At 41.0% G+C, this 19,119-nt stretch overlaps 1 protein-coding gene across 1 annotated transcript in view; it reads left to right on the top strand.

Annotated features, from left to right (window-relative positions):
• The window catches only part of LOC145398382 (uncharacterized), an 83,507-nt gene that overhangs the window by 39,157 nt on the left and 25,231 nt on the right, over nt 1-19,119 (top strand). The window contains exons 2-5 of the mRNA XM_080271259.1: nt 6,395-6,419; nt 7,317-7,364; nt 12,899-12,931; nt 16,419-16,499. Of these exons, the coding sequence (XP_080127385.1) occupies nt 6,395-6,419; nt 7,317-7,364; nt 12,899-12,931; nt 16,419-16,499 (187 nt within the window). The remainder of the gene's footprint in view (nt 1-6,394; nt 6,420-7,316; nt 7,365-12,898; nt 12,932-16,418; nt 16,500-19,119) is intronic.

Raw genomic sequence — 19,119 nt, 5'->3', positions numbered from 1 at the left:
TTTCGCACCTCTGACATTCCCCGATCCCGAGGTATTTTCGAAAAAAAAAATTTTGGCTAAAACCTCCGCTTTTGTTGAGAAACATCGAAAATTCATAGAGAAATCGCTCACCTGAGGTTTAAAATACTCGATCCAGGTAGCAGTACCTCCTTACCTTACTGGGTTTTCCAACAGGCTGGCACCAAAGAAAACGAGTTCTATGGGAGGTTAACTATTTCACACCACTCATAAAGGGTATTTATTTATTTACTTGGTAAGAATTTACATGTAGTACGAGAGTATATTGGTTTTCAAACAGTAATATAGGCATTATAAGCATTGTTTCACTCACTAACTCATCACCATACCTGACCTCCTTTTGCCACATTACCTGATCATTATTTCTGACTGTTTCTTCCTCTAATGCTATGTAAACTTTGTCCTCCACATTGTCATCGATTGGGGAATCACTCTGGCCCTGAATGTCTTTACTGGCCAGATCACTGATAACAGGTGAATTGCCGAGACAATGGCATGAGGGGGGGAGGGGGGAGGTTATGCGGTGTAAGGCATTGTCTCTGCTTGGCATCTTGAAGAGGAATAGAGGAAGGTGTCCCGTGTATATGTACAAGAAATCACGCGTGAAAATTGAAAATTGTGCATATTAGGGACCTTGCAATTGCACGACGTACCAGTACGTCGCCGGGACTGGCAAATGCAAAATGTTGCAACGTACCCATATGTCGACGGGACGGAGCGGGTTAAGGAGATCTGTGAACTCAGTGGCAATGTGCCAGACAGTTTAGTCAGTGAGCCAGTGAGTAACGGACAGTGTTTTTGTGCATGGGATCCAGTCAGTGGCAGTTAGTTAGTGCTAGGCAGCCAGTCAGAGAGGAGTAATGGACAGTCAGTGACTCAGTGGCAGATGGACAGTGATAGAGTCAGGGTAGAGTTTGTGAGTCGGACAATAAGCTAATCAATGAAGGATGGAGAAGTCAGAGAATCAGTGAGACTCAGTCAGTCAGTGAACAGACAGTGAGTGAGTAGTTGGAGAGGATGGAGGTTGCGAGAGAGGGAAAATTCAGTGTTTTGCCTGTGTACTTCACCTGTGCCTAGAAGAGATAAAACCCTGAAGTGTTCGGCCATCTTTGATTAAGGGCTTGGCCTGGTTATGTGTTCTTTTTGACGTATCTATGAATATTAAGATGTAACAATATCTTAGCTTACACAGATGATTTAGTACTCTTGCTTGGTCAGTTACAGATTTGGAGACCTTGTATGCTTTACTGTGTTCCACACTGGAAGATCATAAACTTATTATAAACATAAGCAAGACAGAATGCATTCGTTTCATTAAAAATCTTCAATTGCAAATGGATACCTAATGCTGAAAATTGGTCAGCTAAAAGTGATACACTTAAATAACTATGAAGGTCATCATGTTTTATGTCATTTTTATGATTTTAATGATACAGATTTTAAACTTGATACTTTATATGTTTCTTTTAATAGCCTTTTTAGATATTAAAGCATCTAGATATTGATATTTATTGTTTTTAATTCATATTGCCTTCGAAGTTATGGCCTTCTGTTGTGTAAGTGTAATACAAGTCTTAAAATAAATTTTGAAAAGCTTCGGAGTGGCGTTTAGTATGATTTTAAAAAGAATGAGTGGTGTTCCAATATACTCTATGAGCCAGTAACTGCAAGCAGCTGTTACTGAGACACCACATGGCTCTGACCCAAGCAAGGTATATCAAAAGATTAATGAAAGTTCACGACTCTTTATCAAGAATAATATTCCCCATTTACTCAATGGCATGCCAATGAACAGTGCTTTTGCCCAGTTCAGAAAGGAATATAGGGTAAATGTCCTGGAAGAAAGCTTGGATGTCCTAACCTTTCGTATAATTTGGGTACAGAGACATGAGGACGGGCGATGTATCTGTGTTTTCTATGGATACTAGTGCATTTGTTATTGTGGTATGGGATTGATGTAGTTTTTAATTATTTTTTTAGTTGTAAACTTTGAAAACATTTCTCTTTATGCCGATTAAATTTTATAATTGTCTAAATTTTTAAAAATCTTTGTTAAGTTATTTTTTATTATGAAGAGTTTTTAAAGTATTTTCACTGAAAGAATTTTATTATTTTGTACTTTTTTATTATTCTTTTATTTTCTTTTTCTTTATATTTCTGGTAAGATTTTTTTGCTAATGCTTATACTTTTGCATTAATTTGATTATAGATATTTTATCATTTTATATTACAGTATTTGTAACATTATTGTTTGGCCTCTTTTACTGCAAATCCTTATTTTATTCAACTTTTGCTACAATGACATTCACTGGCTTTTTTTTTAACTTGGTTGAAATATTGTTGCACATCTTTTAATCACTTGTTCTTTTTCGTCATACACAGACTGTCAGCTGATTTCTGTACTTGGTTCTTTTTTAGACGAGAAGAAAACTGAGTAATCTGATTAATTAAAAATGCTATACAGTAGTGTGTACGTCAACCATATGTTATTAGTTTATGGATGCAGTTCGATAATAGGAATTGATATCAAAGAACATGTAACAAAAATGATAATTAGAAGATGTGAGGTGTATAGTTTTATAACATCTGTGGCTAGTACTACTCCTACCACCACAACCACCACCACCACCACAACCGCCACCACCACCACTACTACTGCTACTATTACTGTTACTATTACTGCTACCACCACCTCCACCACCACCACCACAACTACCATCACCATTACTACTACTACTACTACTACTACTACTACTAATAATAATAATAATAATAATAATAATAATAATAATAATGCCTATTTTTCAAAGAATAATGTTCATACAAGGGAAACCTTTGATAGTGCAAGTGATATTCACTCTCCAAAACACAAGATGGTCCAAAAATTACGCATCTCATTTTTCAGGTGTACCTTGCAGCATTTTCTACATCCAGCAACCGTTTTATATTACTTTTAGCGTTTGTTGCGTATATCCATTAATTGCACCGACAAATGGTAGCTTAAAATAGTAAAAATGTCTGCACTTCCCACGCCAGCAGATTGAGCCGTTCCCAGAACACATGAGACTGGTGTTCTATTCTACAGAACTTCCAGTGCTTAATCCCGGCAATCAACCGTGTTAGATAGCGGGGGGCTCTCCTAGTCAGTCTCTTATTTTCAAGGATTTCGCTGTGCTAAGTTTGATTATACTGTTGATCTATGGACCCTTCCTGTGTCACTTATTATTACTGAGTGTATATTGGCTCTGCCAGTGCATGTCCTTGGCAGGCTAAAGTATCGGACGGTGTCAGTCTTCAAGTCAGTCTCCTTTTTTTTTTCCTTGCATTTTGAGTGCCCCAAAGATAATGACAATAACAATATTTTCTGTGGTGCTTCTCATGCGAGTGGATGGTGAGCTGAGTGAGTTCTTTGATCTCAGTGTGGGACTGAAACAGGGTTGTGTGATGTCTCCATGGCTGTTTAATATATATATGGATGGGGTTGTAAAGGAGGTGCAAGGTAGGGCAGTGGATGTGGGGGTGGCCCTAATGAATGAGGGTGAGATTTGGAAGCTTCCGGTGTTGCTATTTGCTGATGATACAGTATTGTTGAGTGAAGATGAATGGGAGTTGCAAGGTTTGGTGAATGAATTTGGGACAGTGTGTAGGAGGAGGAAGCTGAAAGTTAATGTAAACAAAAGTAAAGTTATGGTGTTTGAGAGGAATGAAGTCACAGAGTGTGCAGTGAGGTTGGATGGTGAGGATATGGAGAATGTGTGTGCATTCAAGTACTTGGGTAGTGTGATGAGTAAGGATGGAACTTTGGGGATACGTGAAAGGGTACAGCAGGGAAGGAAGGTTGTTGGTACACTGAAAGCAGTGATGAGAAACAGGGAGGTGAGTATGGAAGTTAAGAAGTCACTGCATGATGGTATTGTGATCCCTACCCTGACGTAGGGAAGCGAGGCGTGGACCTTGCAAGAGGGGAACAAGTCAAGAGTGAGAGCAGTGGAAATGAGTTACTTGAGGGGAGCATGTGGAGTGACGTGGAGGGACAGGTTGACGAATGAAGAAGTGAAGGAACGTTGTGGGGTAGATGTGGATGTGGTTGAAAAGATTAGGAGAAATACACTGAGGTGGTTTGGACATGTGGAGAGAATGGAGAATGAAAGACTGACTAAGAGGGTGTATGTAGGTGAGGTGGAGGGAGGGAGAGGGAGGGGTAGACCGAAGATGAGGTGGAGGAATGGAGTGGAGAGGTATATGAGGGAGGGGGGGGTGAGTTGGGGGGAGGGGAGTCAAATGGTGGGTGACAGAGTGACTTGGAGGCGTTTTGTCTGCGGCCACCCTTTGCGGGATTAGGGCGTCGGGCTATAGATAGATAGATAGATAGATTCTCATGTCACCTATTATAACGGACTTTATTTTTGCCCTGCCACCGGTTCCTCTTAGCAATCAGCAGTGTTTGATAGTACGTGGGTGTTGGAAGTGAACGCTGTATGTCTTGTTGTCATAGCTGCCCCTCTCTGGCAGTCCACCATCTTCCATTCATGAGACGGGATGGTTGTTGAGGGACGCTAGTATAGCGGGGCACTGGATCCACATGGTCATATCAGTGCCACTCTGTGAAGGCGTGTTTCTACAGCACCTCTCTTAGTGAATAATAATAATAATAATAATAATAGAACACCATGAAATTGTCCAAGGACGATTTTGGTAAGGAAAAACTTCCCACAGTAATTTCCTACTAGACACCGAGCTATAAAGGGACCTTGAGGTCAAGGTAACTGATCTTTTGCTTGTCACCTTAGGCCATCACAGTCTATTAGCCCACCAAATTTGGTGGCTCTAGCTTTAATCCTTTATGGAAAATTAGTTGACATCCGAAATATCCGGAAAAGTTTCAATTTTTGACCCCAGGCGATCTCAGACAATGATCAAATGCTTGGAATCATACTCCCTTCCGGCCTGCATATCCCTTAAGGCTATACTGTAGTAAAATTTCAATTTCCTAGCTTTAGTGATTCTTGAGGCAGTGTGGCTGAATCTCTTTTCTGTGTTCCAGATAATATCAGATCTTTTTAACAGATTGCCACTATATTTTCACCCCCCCCCCTTCATAAAAAAGTGGACAGATGTCCAAGTTCACCAAGGTTGAAGGCTCTAGGCTGAATAGCCTTTGAAATACCGCAATTTTAATTTAAGTAATAATAATAATAATAATCTATCTATCTGTCTATCTATTGCCAGACACCTTAATCCCTTATACAGGGTGGCCACAAACAAATCGCCTCCATGTCACCCTGTCCCCCGCCATTTCACTGCCCTGCTCCCAGCTCACACAAACCTCTCTCATATACCTCTCCACTCCATCCCTCCATCTCATCCTTGGCCTCCCCCTCCCTCTCCCCCCCTCCACCTCACTCACATACACTCTCCTCATCAGTCTCTCACTCTCCATCTTCTCCACATGGCCAAACTACGTCAGTGTGTTTCTCCTAACGCTTCCTATCACATCCACATCCACACCACAATGCTCCTTCACTTCCTCATTTGTCAGTCTGTCTCTCCATTGTATCTCCACATCCACACCACAACGTTCCTTCACATCCTCATTTGTCAGTCACAATTGCGTGAAATATGATGAGCTTCAGTTATGGGGTACAGATGAGTCTCCTTGGTTACTAGTCAAATCAGCCCTGTAATCTCACTACAAATGGGAGGATTCATAAAACTAAGGAGATGCCAGTGGTCACCGGGTAATGTCATTTGGAACTGGTCAACTCCTGCCAGCTCACAGTTACATAATAATAATAATAATAATAATAATAATAATAATAATAATGATATTATTATTATTATTATTATTATTGACAAAAATAATGAAACTTCCCACAGGGATGTGATGATGATGATGATGATGATGATAATAATAACACTAATAACAATAATAATAACAATAATAATAATAATAATAATTGTTATTATTATTATTTTATTATTACTATTATTATTATTATTATTGTTATTATTATTATTATTATTATTATTATTAATTTCCCTACATCTCTACCTACTAATTCTCAAACACGCCTAAACAGAAACATCAGCTGCAGTATATACGTGCAATTTCTATAAGGCCAATTAGAATGTTCAGGATGGGCTCGAGAGGGACGCCTTCATGTGGTGGCACTGATGTGACTGGGCGGTGGAGCTGCCAGGTTATACAAATTATGTCCCTCAATTCCTTCCCTGTCGCCCTTTAGGAGGATGGTGGACTTCTGGGAGAGGACAGCTTCAGCCTGCAGTCCACTGGGTTGAGGTTTAGATGAGGTTTTGGCAACGAAGCGTGAACTAGTATGTAATTATTTACTAATATTTCTTTGTTTACTTCTAGGATGACCAACGTGGAGTACCAGCAGGTGAGTGCAGAGAGAGAAAAAAAAAATCTGTATGTGTGTGTGTGTGTGTGTGTGTGTGTGTGTGTGTGTGTGTGTGTGTGTGTGTGTGTTCATGTTTATATGTGTGTTGTGTTCGCATTTTTGTATGCATATATGCCTGTGTGTGTGTGTGTGTGTGTGTGTGTGTGTGTGTGTGTGTGTGTGTGTGTGTGTGTGCAAACAAAATATCTAAAAGAATTTTGATCTTTTTTGGATTAAACTCAGCAGATGAGTTAAGGATCACCCAAGAGGTTGACCCACTGTTTTTTAGAACATCATGTAAAGGCCAAGGTCATATGGCAAGGTCAACATAAGCAGGAATTTAATCTAATGTAGAGTAATATTTGTGAGAAGGTTCAGGATAAAACAAGCCTACAATGATTCAATTTTGAGAACAGTCAAAGGTCAGTGTCACAGGAGAAGGTCAAAGCTCACGGTCACTATGCAGAGTTAATTCAGACAGTTGTGATCTGATGTTGAGTAAATTTGTGGAAGGGTGGAGCAAAAAATTAGGTCAGTCGATTTTGAGAATAATTTGTTCAAAGTTAGTCAGTTGTTCGGCCCTCAGACCCGCTGGTGGGCACGGGTGTTGCTGTGTCAAAGGTTCGTATTGTTATCGGTTTAGGAAGCTCCCTAACACGTTTTCCTTACCGATTTATTTTTTGCATACTGTTGGTTAATATAGATTTGTACGACATTTATGCAGAGAACGATGATATTAATGGTTTCAGTAGCACAGTAGAGGACGGCTTGGTGTAATAAGCAAAATAAACAGCTTTGGAAGAAGTGTCTGGGAGCTTCCCTAACCGACGTGATGGCCTGAGTGTTTTGTTTATCTTACACTGACCGCCTAAGCTTACATTCTGCTTGTTTCCCCAGAGTGGCGGAATGTCCCGAGAGAACAACAATCCTCTAACGCCGACGTCTGTAAGTAGCCCTTATATCCCGTCTACCTCCCAAGATCACCCACACTACTCATAACTTATGTCTTGGAGGGTTCGGTGGGCGGGGGAGAGCCTTCTTGTTTTGCTATCCCTATCTGCAGCTTACAGACTTAGATACCCACATTCCTGGCGCTGAAGTGGGACACCTTCACGTGGTGGCACTGATATAGCCAGGTGGTAAAGCTGCCCTGTTATTCAAACGTCCCAACCTTCCCTCGCTATTCCCCTAAAAGATGGAGGCCTGCGGACAAATGGCAGTTTTGGCCTGCAGTCCACCGGGTTCGTGTTTAGAAGAGCCTGAGGTTGCTACTACTTCTGCTGCTACTACTGATACTCATACTGATTCTATTACCTGTACTACTATTACTACCACATCTACCACTCCTGATATACTAATACTATACCAATACTACTACTACTACTACTACTACTACTACTACTATTACTACTGCTACTACCACCACTGCTACCACTACCATTATCCAGAATACTTCCTACATAGTTTTCTTGCTCAGTATTTCTGAATGATTAAAAATTCATTCTCATGCCATACTACTTTATGGTAATTATAGTCTATTTGATTGACCTGTGCAGCTGAGATGTATGCGGCAAGTAGGGTGTGTTTGATACGCTGCTGCTGATTGGCCGCTGATGATGTCATTGAAGTAAATGCTGGCATATACAGTATTGTTGTGCAACATGCGGACGTGAGTGTACACTGTGGGTGGATATAGTGCAACATGCGGACGTGGGTGTACAACGTGGGTGCATAATTTGCTTCAAACGTCACTCATCGTTTTATGAAACTTTATAATCAACTTTAATTTTCTTTGATAACGGTAAACTTTGCAAGCTAATTTTGATCTTTTTAGCTTCGGAAACTATTCCACATTTAAACTGGCTGCTTATAGCGCAAGCAATTTGAAAATATAGATATATGTGCTTTATCAAAAGCTGTTCTAGCCAAGCTCTCATCACACCTGTGGTACACCTGTCAGAGGAGCTGGTGGCGCTTTCATTTTTTGACCCCTCAGTGTCCACATCTACAAAGATGCTTATGACAAGAGCAATACAGGAATGCAAAGGGAATGAAGATGCTCCCGAGCGACAGGCAATCAATCCAGCAACTGTTAAGCAGCTTCAGCTCTCTGATTTTGTGACCAAAAGGTCTTTATCTTTCTTTGAAAAGCTTCATCTCTCAATTGACTTCCTAAACCAGAATCCAGACACTTGGCTAGCTAGAAAAGATTGTGGAGAGGCTCTTAAGGTTGTCAATAACGTCAAAGTTACGAATGACCATTCAGAGCGTGGAGTTGCTCTCAGTGAAGAGTATAATCGTCTGCTGACACGTGACGAACAGCAAACCAAGTTTCTGCTTCAAGTAGTATTAGAACATCGTAAAAAGATTCCTGGCGCCAGAAAATCAATGCTTGTCGAGCAACAGGAGGTGATTAGCAACCATGATACCCCCGTCTTTGCACGGCTAATACTTCCTTATTAGGGGAGGGGACCCGAGTGCTTGCACTTTAAGCCACTTGACCTTTCGCTTACTTTTTCTTAAGAAATTATCCAAAATTGCAATAAATATAAATTTAAGGTCCCTGTGCAACCCCTAAAATTTGATATATCAAAAAAATATTTTGCATCGAGAACTTTCAGTTCAGTAGGAAAAAGATTAGAGATTAGGAGTAGAACATTTTGAAGAAAAAAAAATCCGTGTGTACGTAAGAACCACCCTAATAAATAAATATATATATATATATACACTATAGTGCGGTGATGATGATGATGATGATGACATACTGTACCATGTAGTCAAATCAATGCTAACTTACTAAATGCCATCAGGTCTGTTAAGTACGGCACATATAAAGATGTTAACACATAGCTACTTGGCCAGTGTGTGTACATGATGGCATTGTCATATTGGTATTTAGTCTAAATTTTCAAAATTAAACTCAAACAGATTTTTTTTTTTTTTTTTTTTTTTTACTTGCTTTGGCGAGGTGCCTACGAGGCTTCCTTCCTAGGCTCGTATTTTCGTCGGCTAAGGAAGCTCCCTAACACCTGTTTCTTAGCTATTTATATTTGGATATGGCTGGTTAATTTTTTATAACGTTATTTACGCAGAATATGGCGACACTGAAAGGATTTGTGTAACAGAAGAGGATTGCAAGTTTTAATAAACAAAATAAATCGCTTAGGAACAGGTGTTAGGGAGCTTCCTCAACCGATTGGACTATGGGCCTTAGTGGTGTTTAGCCGACCTGAAGTCTTATTGCACTTACTGTATGTCCATGTTACTTTAACCAAGCCTGGAACTGCCACCTCTCCACCTTGAATACTCAGTCGTAAGAGGAGATTAACACTTAAATACGATGCTAGTCACGAGTCAGTGTGGCGGACGGGATGTAGAGCCGTAGCATTGTCGTTTTCTGCCATTGAACTCATGAAATATACCAGAAACGGGCACAAATCTTGGTCAAGTTGAAGTAAGACCAGATAAGCCTTTCCGTATAGACATGGCGGCCCAGGAAAGCCGTGCTTTATAAATTATAAGGAAATTATTCTTAGACTAATTTTACTTACACTGGGTCGAATTATCAAAAATTGATGGCAAGAATGTATGCACAACCTCAGTTTTTGTCGATAATTTCCTTAGCTTGTGATGATGCTGGAAGCTTATCAGACCTTTCTGCATGGTGCACATCAGGCTCTCAACTGTGGAATGCAGACTTAGCGCATCTAAACGTTACGGTGTTTCGTAATTAACCGCCGCAAATTACAAACCTGCTTACAGTTTCTCTCTCATAGGTTTAATTCTACGATCTGTAAAAAAAAAAAGGAATCGAAGTCTCATAACTTTTGTGTGTTCAACTCTGAGGCTCAGCAGTCCTCGAACGTTTATACACCTTCACATGTCACCCCCTTGGCACCAGCACTACCGTCTATATTGAATGCAGCTAGATCTGTCCCATGCAGGGGTGGTAGTGTCGTAATACTTTTTTTTTTTTTTTTTTTTTAATGACATGTCGGCGGGTCTACAGGAAGATCAGTAAAGTCTGTTTTAATGAAAATCGGATCATCGAACTAAACCCTGGCCAGCCGGGCTCGAACTAGCTTCACTTTATACAATAGACGACCTCCCTAACCAATGAACCACCACGTCCCAAAATGATCTCCTTCATTATTTACCCGTGAGGACACTGGTAATTTTAACTTGGTAACAAATGAGAACTGGACCCACGTAGGTATATTAGTACTCAAAATTACCTTAAGAATAGCCTCCAGTACGTCAAGTCCTGGACCCGCATTCACGCTGGGGAAGGAAGCTCCATAACACCTCATCCTGAGGTATTTGTTTATGGATATGGCTGGTTAATAACTTTGACCACCATGGAGAAACTCATACAGTAGCCCTTGATATTTCTAAAGCTTTTGACAGAGTATGGCACCGTTCCCTGCTATCCAAACTTCCTTCTATGGACTAAAGTCTTTTGCTCCTCTGCTTTCCTCATATCTCAGCAACATAAAGATAAAAATAGATGATATATATATATATATATATATATATATATATATATATATATATATATATATATATATATATATATATATATATATATATATATATATATATATCAATTTCCACTCAATTAATGCCGGCGTGCCACAAGGATCAGTTCTTGGCTCCAACTTTATTCCTAATTCATATTATAATGACCTCTTATCTGTCACCCATAATCCCATTCATTCATATGCAGATGGCACGACACTTCACAGCTCATTCACACTTAAACACCCGCTTACAATGTCTAATATCTCTAACTCTCAACTCAGTACAGCCATCTCCATAAATCAAGACTTTTCTAGGATCACTGAATCGGGACAAAATAACATTGTCTCATATAATGCTAGTAAAACCAAATATATACAGTTTAGTAATAGACAGATATTGCCAGATTCCTACTCTACCTTCAGTGCTACTGATATTCTTATCTACAAAAGTATTGAAACTCTCGATGTTTCACTTAACAATGCCCTAAGCTGGACCTCTCGTGTCAGATCACTTTCTAAAACCCCCCAAAGAAACTTGGGTTACTGTACAGAATTCGTAGCTTCTTCACTGACGAGCAGTTAGAATATTGCTCACCCTTGTGGAATGGATATGGAGAGGTTGCACTAAAACAACTAGACAAAAATCAGAACAAAGCTGTTAGAATTATTAATAACCCTGCTATTTCAAATAAACTACCACCCCTACAGGTAAGAGGAAATGTTGCCTTCCTTGCATTATTTTCCAGATACTTTTATGACAAAAGGTCAGACAAAGTTGCATCCATTGTGCCATCTCTTCATGCTTTCCCCTGTGCTACACGGGCATCTGGTAGTGCTCATGACTGAAATGTCACCCTGCCATAATGCAGAATTTCCGCTTATCAGAAATCTTTTATTCCCCGAACTGCATCTCTTTGGAACTCGCTTCGCCAGAGTTGTTTCCACTCAAACATCACCCTACAACTGTTGAAGTCCAACTGTTACAGATTTTTAACAAATGGAGGACACCAATAATCTGATGTTTGGATTATTTTTTTAATTCATTTGTTTTTCCTTCCTCTGTTCTGTTATTTAAAAAAAAAATGATGAGTATGACGATACTGGGAGGATTTATTTAACATAGCATGGAACAGTAAGGTGTTAGAAGCAAAATGAATAATTTAAGAAAAGATGTAAAGGAGCTTCCTTACGTGACAAGAAAACGAGCCACCACATTAAGTTCTGGGCTCACATTCTCGTTAATTTAAGGAAGCTCCGTAACACCTCTTCCTAAGCGATTTGTTTTGCTTATTTTGCCTATAGATAGAATATCACCATACGCTGCATAATTGATGAGCAGAATTGTACTGGCCATCCATATCCGAAAATGAATCACAAAGGAATAGGTGTTAGTGAGCTGCCATAACAGACGAGAATGATGGCCCTGATTTGCTCCTCCTCTGCGGCGACCGAGCTCCTCTGTGTTGCGGGGGCAGCTCACTCGGCGTTATGTGTCTGCGTTGCATTGCTCCATTTCAAAAACAGTGAACAATTCACACCCACTGCCACCCTCAAACTCATTCAGCAGACTGAGCCGGCCACGCAGAACATAAGACTAGCGAAGCGTTATTTATAGACCTGTTATCGTCCTTTTGCAGATACCCTCACGTAGCTCATTGGCAGAATAAGACAATACTATCACCTTGCATTGTTTACATAGCACTTCTTTATGACTAGCATCATATTCCCATAGCAGTTCTTTGTAACAAGCATCATACTCCCACAGCACTTCTTTGTGATTAGGGTCATATTCCCACAGCACATCTTTGTGACTAGCATCATCTAGCGTTACAGCTCTGTAACAGAGATGTAGAGATGGTAGTTTTAAGATAAGTTAAAGAGAACAGAGTATAGTCTCTATGAACCACACACAAAGCACTTCTTCGTGACTAGCATCATATTCTATTCCATCTTCAACAGGTGACAGTGTGCGGAACATCGTCACTACCCAGGGTAAGTGTTGTGGCCTACAGTGTAACCACTTCTACTTTGTCCATTTGGTTGTTGTTGTTGTTGTTGCTGTTGTTGTTGTTGTTGTTGTTGTTGTTACCACAAGTTCATTTGAAACGTGAACCCGGTGGACTGCAGACTTCAGTTGCCCTTCTGCAGTCCACCATCTTTCTTTTGGGGGATTGGAGAGTAGCTGATGAATGCTTTTATAACCAGGCAGTTGAGTCGCCTGGTCATATCGTTGCCACAACGTGAAGGCGACCCACTCCAGGTGAGGGGTGCTGCAGGGGGACGCCTTCACGTGGTGGCAACAATACTGCCAGGCGACTCATCTGCCTGGTGGCGCAAACGTCCCTCAACAACTCCCTTATTACCCCAAAGGAGCATGGAGGAGTGTGGGAGAAGGGCAGCTCAAGCCTGCAGTCCACCGCGTTCACGTTCCAGATGAACCTGTGGCAACAACAACAACAACAAGGTGGACCACAGGTCAACTCCACCCCACCCTTATGGGGGTTCTAAACTAACTCTGTCATGGGAGGGACAAGTCTTGAACTTTATTCCGTCAGGTATCAAACCATGTGATTTAAATGAGACTGAATACTGAAGTCTGAGTCTCACTGGTTAAGGAAGCTCCCCAACACCTTCTCTTTACCTATTTATCCTCCCTACTACACTTTGCTGCCATTATGTTGCCTGTCCCTTTGACACCAACACTGAAGGCACAAATAAGGAAAGGGAATACGTGCCTAGCACTCTGAAGCCCGTATTCTCACGTGTTAAGGAAGCTCCCTAACTCCTCTTCATAAGCGATTTATTTTGCTTGTTATTTTTACTCTTCTATATCATTTCAATCATTCAGATGCCACCATACTCAACATAAATATCAGGCAAATAGATATTAACTCACCATATTCAAAAATAAATCGCTGAGGAAAAGGTGCTAGGGAGCCTCTCAAATGACGAGAATACGGGCCTGAGACTCGCATTCTCATCGGTTAAGGAACTTCCCTAACATCTCATCTTTAGCGATTTATCTCTGGGTATGGCTGGGTAATATCCTTTTGTACGTTATTTATGCTGAGTAGGAGTATGGTGATATTGGAAGGATTTATGTACCTCCAAAGAGGACAGTAATGAGTAATAAGCAAAATAAATCGCTTACGAAAAGGTGTTAGGGAGCATCCTTAACCGATGAATACAGTATACGGGCCTAGAAGTCTGAGATCCGTATTCTCGTGGAGGATCCCTAACACTTTTCCTAAGCGATTGATTTTGCTCATTTCACGTTTCTATCATCTGCGTCATTCAAAATAATTGTAATATCACCATAATTTTCGCAAATACAGGAAGTGGTTTTAGGGAGCCTCCTTAAGTGAGAGTATAATGGCCTGAGTCTCGTATACTCATTGGGTAAGGAAGCTCCCTAACACATCATCGTTAACGATTTATTTTTATATATGGCTGGTTAATATCTCTTTGTACGTTCTTCATGCAGAGTATGGTGATAATGGAAGGATTTGTTTAGTACAGAAAGGGACTGTAAGGTGTAATAAGCAAAATAAATCGCTTAGGAAGAGGTGTTTGGGAGCTTCTCCCTCAGAATACGAGAATACGTGCCTACAGGTCAGCTCAGGAACTGGCTCTCTGTGTGTGTATTTCCTTCTTTCTATGATCTCCAGTCGTTCAAACGCAGTGTGTCCAAGCATCTCGAAATGAATGGATCTTGAATTTGGCTCTCTTTTGTATTGTTTTTGTTTTTGTTTTGTTTTTTTCTTGGAAGGAACGGTTTGCGGGCTTCTGGCCTTTGGTTCCTTCTTCCTTGCATAAAAACAAAAAGTGTTGATACTGATTCATTAACCCTGCCGTGGACCTTCTCTGATACTCCTTTCCTGCTGACGCCAGTCCATTGTTCTCAGACGAGAGGCTGCTGAGGAGGGATGCATGGTCACGAAAGGAAAACTGTCAGACCTGTTGTTTGTTTAGGACGGACAGAGAAAGAAATGAGAAGAAACTTTTCATGTTATCAATTCTTGTCAAACGAAATCACAGTTACGACAAAGGACCCATTGTTAATATAGCTAAGAATTCCACCCCCTTCTCTTAATGTTGTCCCCCCATCTTTTCTTCCTTAGGATTTTCCGAACGGGGGGTGGGGGGTATTTTGTATTATAACCTCCATGTACTTCTCTGGTGCGAGGGGTCTGTATTAATTACGGGAAAACTGTGTGGAGGTGGGAGGAATATAGTGAGATGGGAAGTACTGATGGCAATGAGATTAAAACTGATGAAGGGAAGGTGGTGTGGGAATAGGATGTGGTTACCCTGGCCCATACTCTCGATGGTTACGGAATATCCCTAACACCTCTTGCTAAGCGATTTATTTTGCCAGTTCTTACCCTCCTTATCTGTGTTATTTAAATCATTCCAATACCACCATTATCAACATAAATAATGTACAAGAGGATGTTAACCAGCCATATCCCAAAATAAATCGCTAAGGGAGAATACGGTTTCCGATATGCATCATCACTAAGGCACACATTCTCGTCGGTTAAAGCTTCCTAACATTTTTTCCTAAGCGATTTATTTTGCGTATTGTGTCTAATTGTCCTCTTCTGTCATATAAACCCTTCTAATATCACCATACTCAGCGTAAACAATCAACAAAAGGATATTAACCAGCCATATCCAAAAATAAATCTCTAAGGTAGAGGTGATAGGGATTCTTCTTAACTGGCGCGAGTACTGGCCTTCCAATCCACCTCAGCTCCGAGACTCCAGTACGTGTGTCCACTCAGGCTGTGTTGCGGTAAAGGTTGGAGGGACGTGGAGTGGTTTGTGCATTATAGCAGTCACTGACTTAAGTGTGTGTTATATAGATGCATAGAGAGATAGACAGATGAATGAATGGATGGGTAGATAGATAGATAGACGGATGAATGGATAGATAGGCAGGTAGACAGATAGATATATAGGATGTATGGATGAATGAATGGAGAGATAGACAGATAGATGGATGGATGGATGGATGGATGGATAGATAGATAGATAGATAGATAGACAAATAGATAGATAGATGGATGAATGGATGGATAGATAGATAGGTAGACAGATAGATAGACAGATAGGATGTATGAATGAATGGATGGATTGATAGACAGATAGAAAGGATGGATGGATGAATGGATAGATAGATAGATAGGTAGACAGATAGAAAGGATGGATGGATGAATGCATAGATAGATAGATAGGTAGACAGATAGATACTGACAGATAGATCAAGTAATGTATCACAAGCCCACCAACAAGATGGATGAATGGATGGATAGATAGCTACGTAGACAGATAAATAGACAGACAGGATGTATGGATGAATGGATGGATAGATAGCTAGGTAGACAGATAGGATGGATGGATGAATGGATGGATAGATAGCTAGGTAGACAGATATATAGACAGATCAAGTAATGTATCACAATTCCACCAACAGGAGGGAGCGTGACGGAGAGGCAGCTAAAGTTCCTCCATCTCATCCTGGAGGACTGTGACGCCAACACCGCTGAGGAGTCGGGTGAGGGGCAGGGTAGTTTCCTTTAAGTGACTGGCTCGTATTCATGTCGGGTAATCGCTGTGCACGACTCTGAGGTTGTCATTATCGTCACACACACTACAAACCCAGCCAGAGGACAGGGCGTGTGTGCTGGGCAATCCCCAGTCCCTGTCTTCCCCCTTACTATTTTTTTTTTTTAAGTCAGCTCATACGCCACTGACAGGGCTAATGTATGGCCCGGCCTGCACTATAGGTGCAGGAAATCTTTAAACGAACGAAACCAACGGCGTCATTATCGTACCCTAGCAACCTACCATTCAAAAGTGCGTCCGATTTCGTATCATATTATGCAGGAATCATAATATTATGCACAAATATATTATACACGAATATAATTATACACGAACATATTATACACGAATCACTTGCGTCTCATGTTATACACGAAATGGGACGCACTTTTGAATGATAGGTTGCCAGGGTACGATAATGACAACCTCAGAGTCGTGCGCCGCGAATATAGCACCTCTTCCTTGGCGATTAATTTTTTGGTTATGATTTTCTAACATCCTTTTTTACGTTAGGAAGAGTAATATTAGGATTTATTTAACAGAATAGGACTGTAGGGTGTCTATCTATCTATCTATCTATATACCTAGGCTGCTTCCCCCAAGGAAAGGGAGGTAGCCGAGACAGGACGACACACACACCATTTACTCATCCATTCAAACACATTCATTCACATCTTAGCCCCAAAAGGGAGAACGGACAGATCCTCACCGCACCACACCACACAAGGGTCAACTGCGCAATGCAATCAGTGACATCCGCAGCAGGGCCCGACAGCAGAGCTGGTTTACCCCTGCCACATCATAACACACTCATCCCCTTACCCGCACCTGACCTGACTAGCAGATCAGACCAAATGCGGGAGAATATCCCCTCATGGCTGCGTCATCACTTATTCATTCACAATTTCTCTCCATTTATTTCTGTCATGCACAGCCACTCTTCCTTGCTCAACAGACATCCCTCTCGCATCCAGCGCTCTCTTCACACTGTCCATCCATCCTCTTCGTGGTCTTCTTCTCAGCCTTACACCTCTCACATCAGATCTAGTTATCTTTTTCACCAATCGCTCATTATCCATTCTCTCCATATGCCCAAACCATCGCAACACCCTTTGCTCAACTCTACCAGCCATCTCCCAAACAACTCCAGTTCTCCTTCGCACTTCATCATTTCGCACTTGATCCATACGCGTCACTCCACACATACTCCTCAGACATCTCATCTCCATTACATTCAAACTTTTCCTCTCTGCTACACCCATATTCCATGTTTCAGCCCCCTATAATGCAGTCGGTACCATAACACCCTCATACAGCCTTCTCTTTACATCCATTCTATGTGAACAACATCTAATCACTTTTTTCATTCCTCCAAGCATCTTTCCTACTTCATTTATTCTAAACTTCACTTCTGCATCTATTCTTCCATCCACAGCAACATGTGACCCTAGATATTTAAAACACTCTACCTCCTCAGGCAACTCGCCATTCAAAACTATATTCATCCTCCTACCATCTACCAACCTCATACACTTCATCACTTTACTCTTATTCTCATTTACTTTCAATTTCCTCCTTTCACACACCCTTCCAAACTCCCCTACCAACTGTCTTAATCTCTTCTCTGAATCAGCCACCAGTGCAGTATCATCTGCAAACAGCAGCTGCTTCAGATTCCACTCTCCACCATCAACATTAACCAGACTCAGACCTCCACCTAAAACTCTTGCATTCACCTCCCTTACAACACCATCCATGTAAATATTAAACAACCAAGGCGACATCACACATCCCTGTCGCATCCCCAGTCTCACAGGAAACCAATCACTCACAGCATTTCCCACTCTTACACACGCTCTACTATTTGCATAAAAACTTTTCACCCCTTTTAGTAACCTATCATCAAGTCCGTACAATCTTAAAACAGTCCACAAAGCCTCCCCATCAATTCTATCATACGCTTTCTCTAAATCCATAAATGCCCAAAACACATCCTTGCCTTTCGCTACATTCTTTTCACACACTTGTTTCACCGCAAACACCTGATCCACGCATCCCCTCCCTCTCCTAAAGCCACACTGCTCATCACCAATCACTCCCTCAGTACCCTTTCTAACTCTCATTATTAACTCTCTACCATACACCTTACCTACAACACTCAACAGACTTATACCCCTAAAGCTAGTACATTCATACTTATCACCCTTGCCTGTATACAATGGGACCACACAAGCACTTGCCCAGTCAATTGGCACCATACCTTTCGCAAAGCACACATTTAACAATCTTACTAACCAGTCAACAATAGTCACTCCACCACCCTTCAGGCATTCCACAGCACACCCATCCATACCTGCAGCTTTCCCTGTTTTCATCTCCTTTACTGCCTTCTCCACTTCCTCCTTCGTAATCAAAGAATCATTCAACTCTCCCAACACATTTATTCCTTGCACCCTTCCATCCGCCACAATCTCAGCCACCCTTTCCTCCTCTACATTTAACAATCTTTCAAAATACTCTGCCCATCTCTTCCTTACTGCATCCATCTCAATTAACATCCTTCCATCCTC

This window comes from Coenobita brevimanus, chromosome 45 (assembly GCF_032717465.1).
Source record: "Coenobita brevimanus isolate Jiangsu-jjx chromosome 45, ASM3271746v2, whole genome shotgun sequence".
Taxonomy (NCBI): Eukaryota; Metazoa; Arthropoda; class Malacostraca; order Decapoda; family Coenobitidae; genus Coenobita; species Coenobita brevimanus.
Note: the sequence above shows the minus strand (reverse complement) of the source record. Positions and strands in the feature narration are given on the sequence as shown.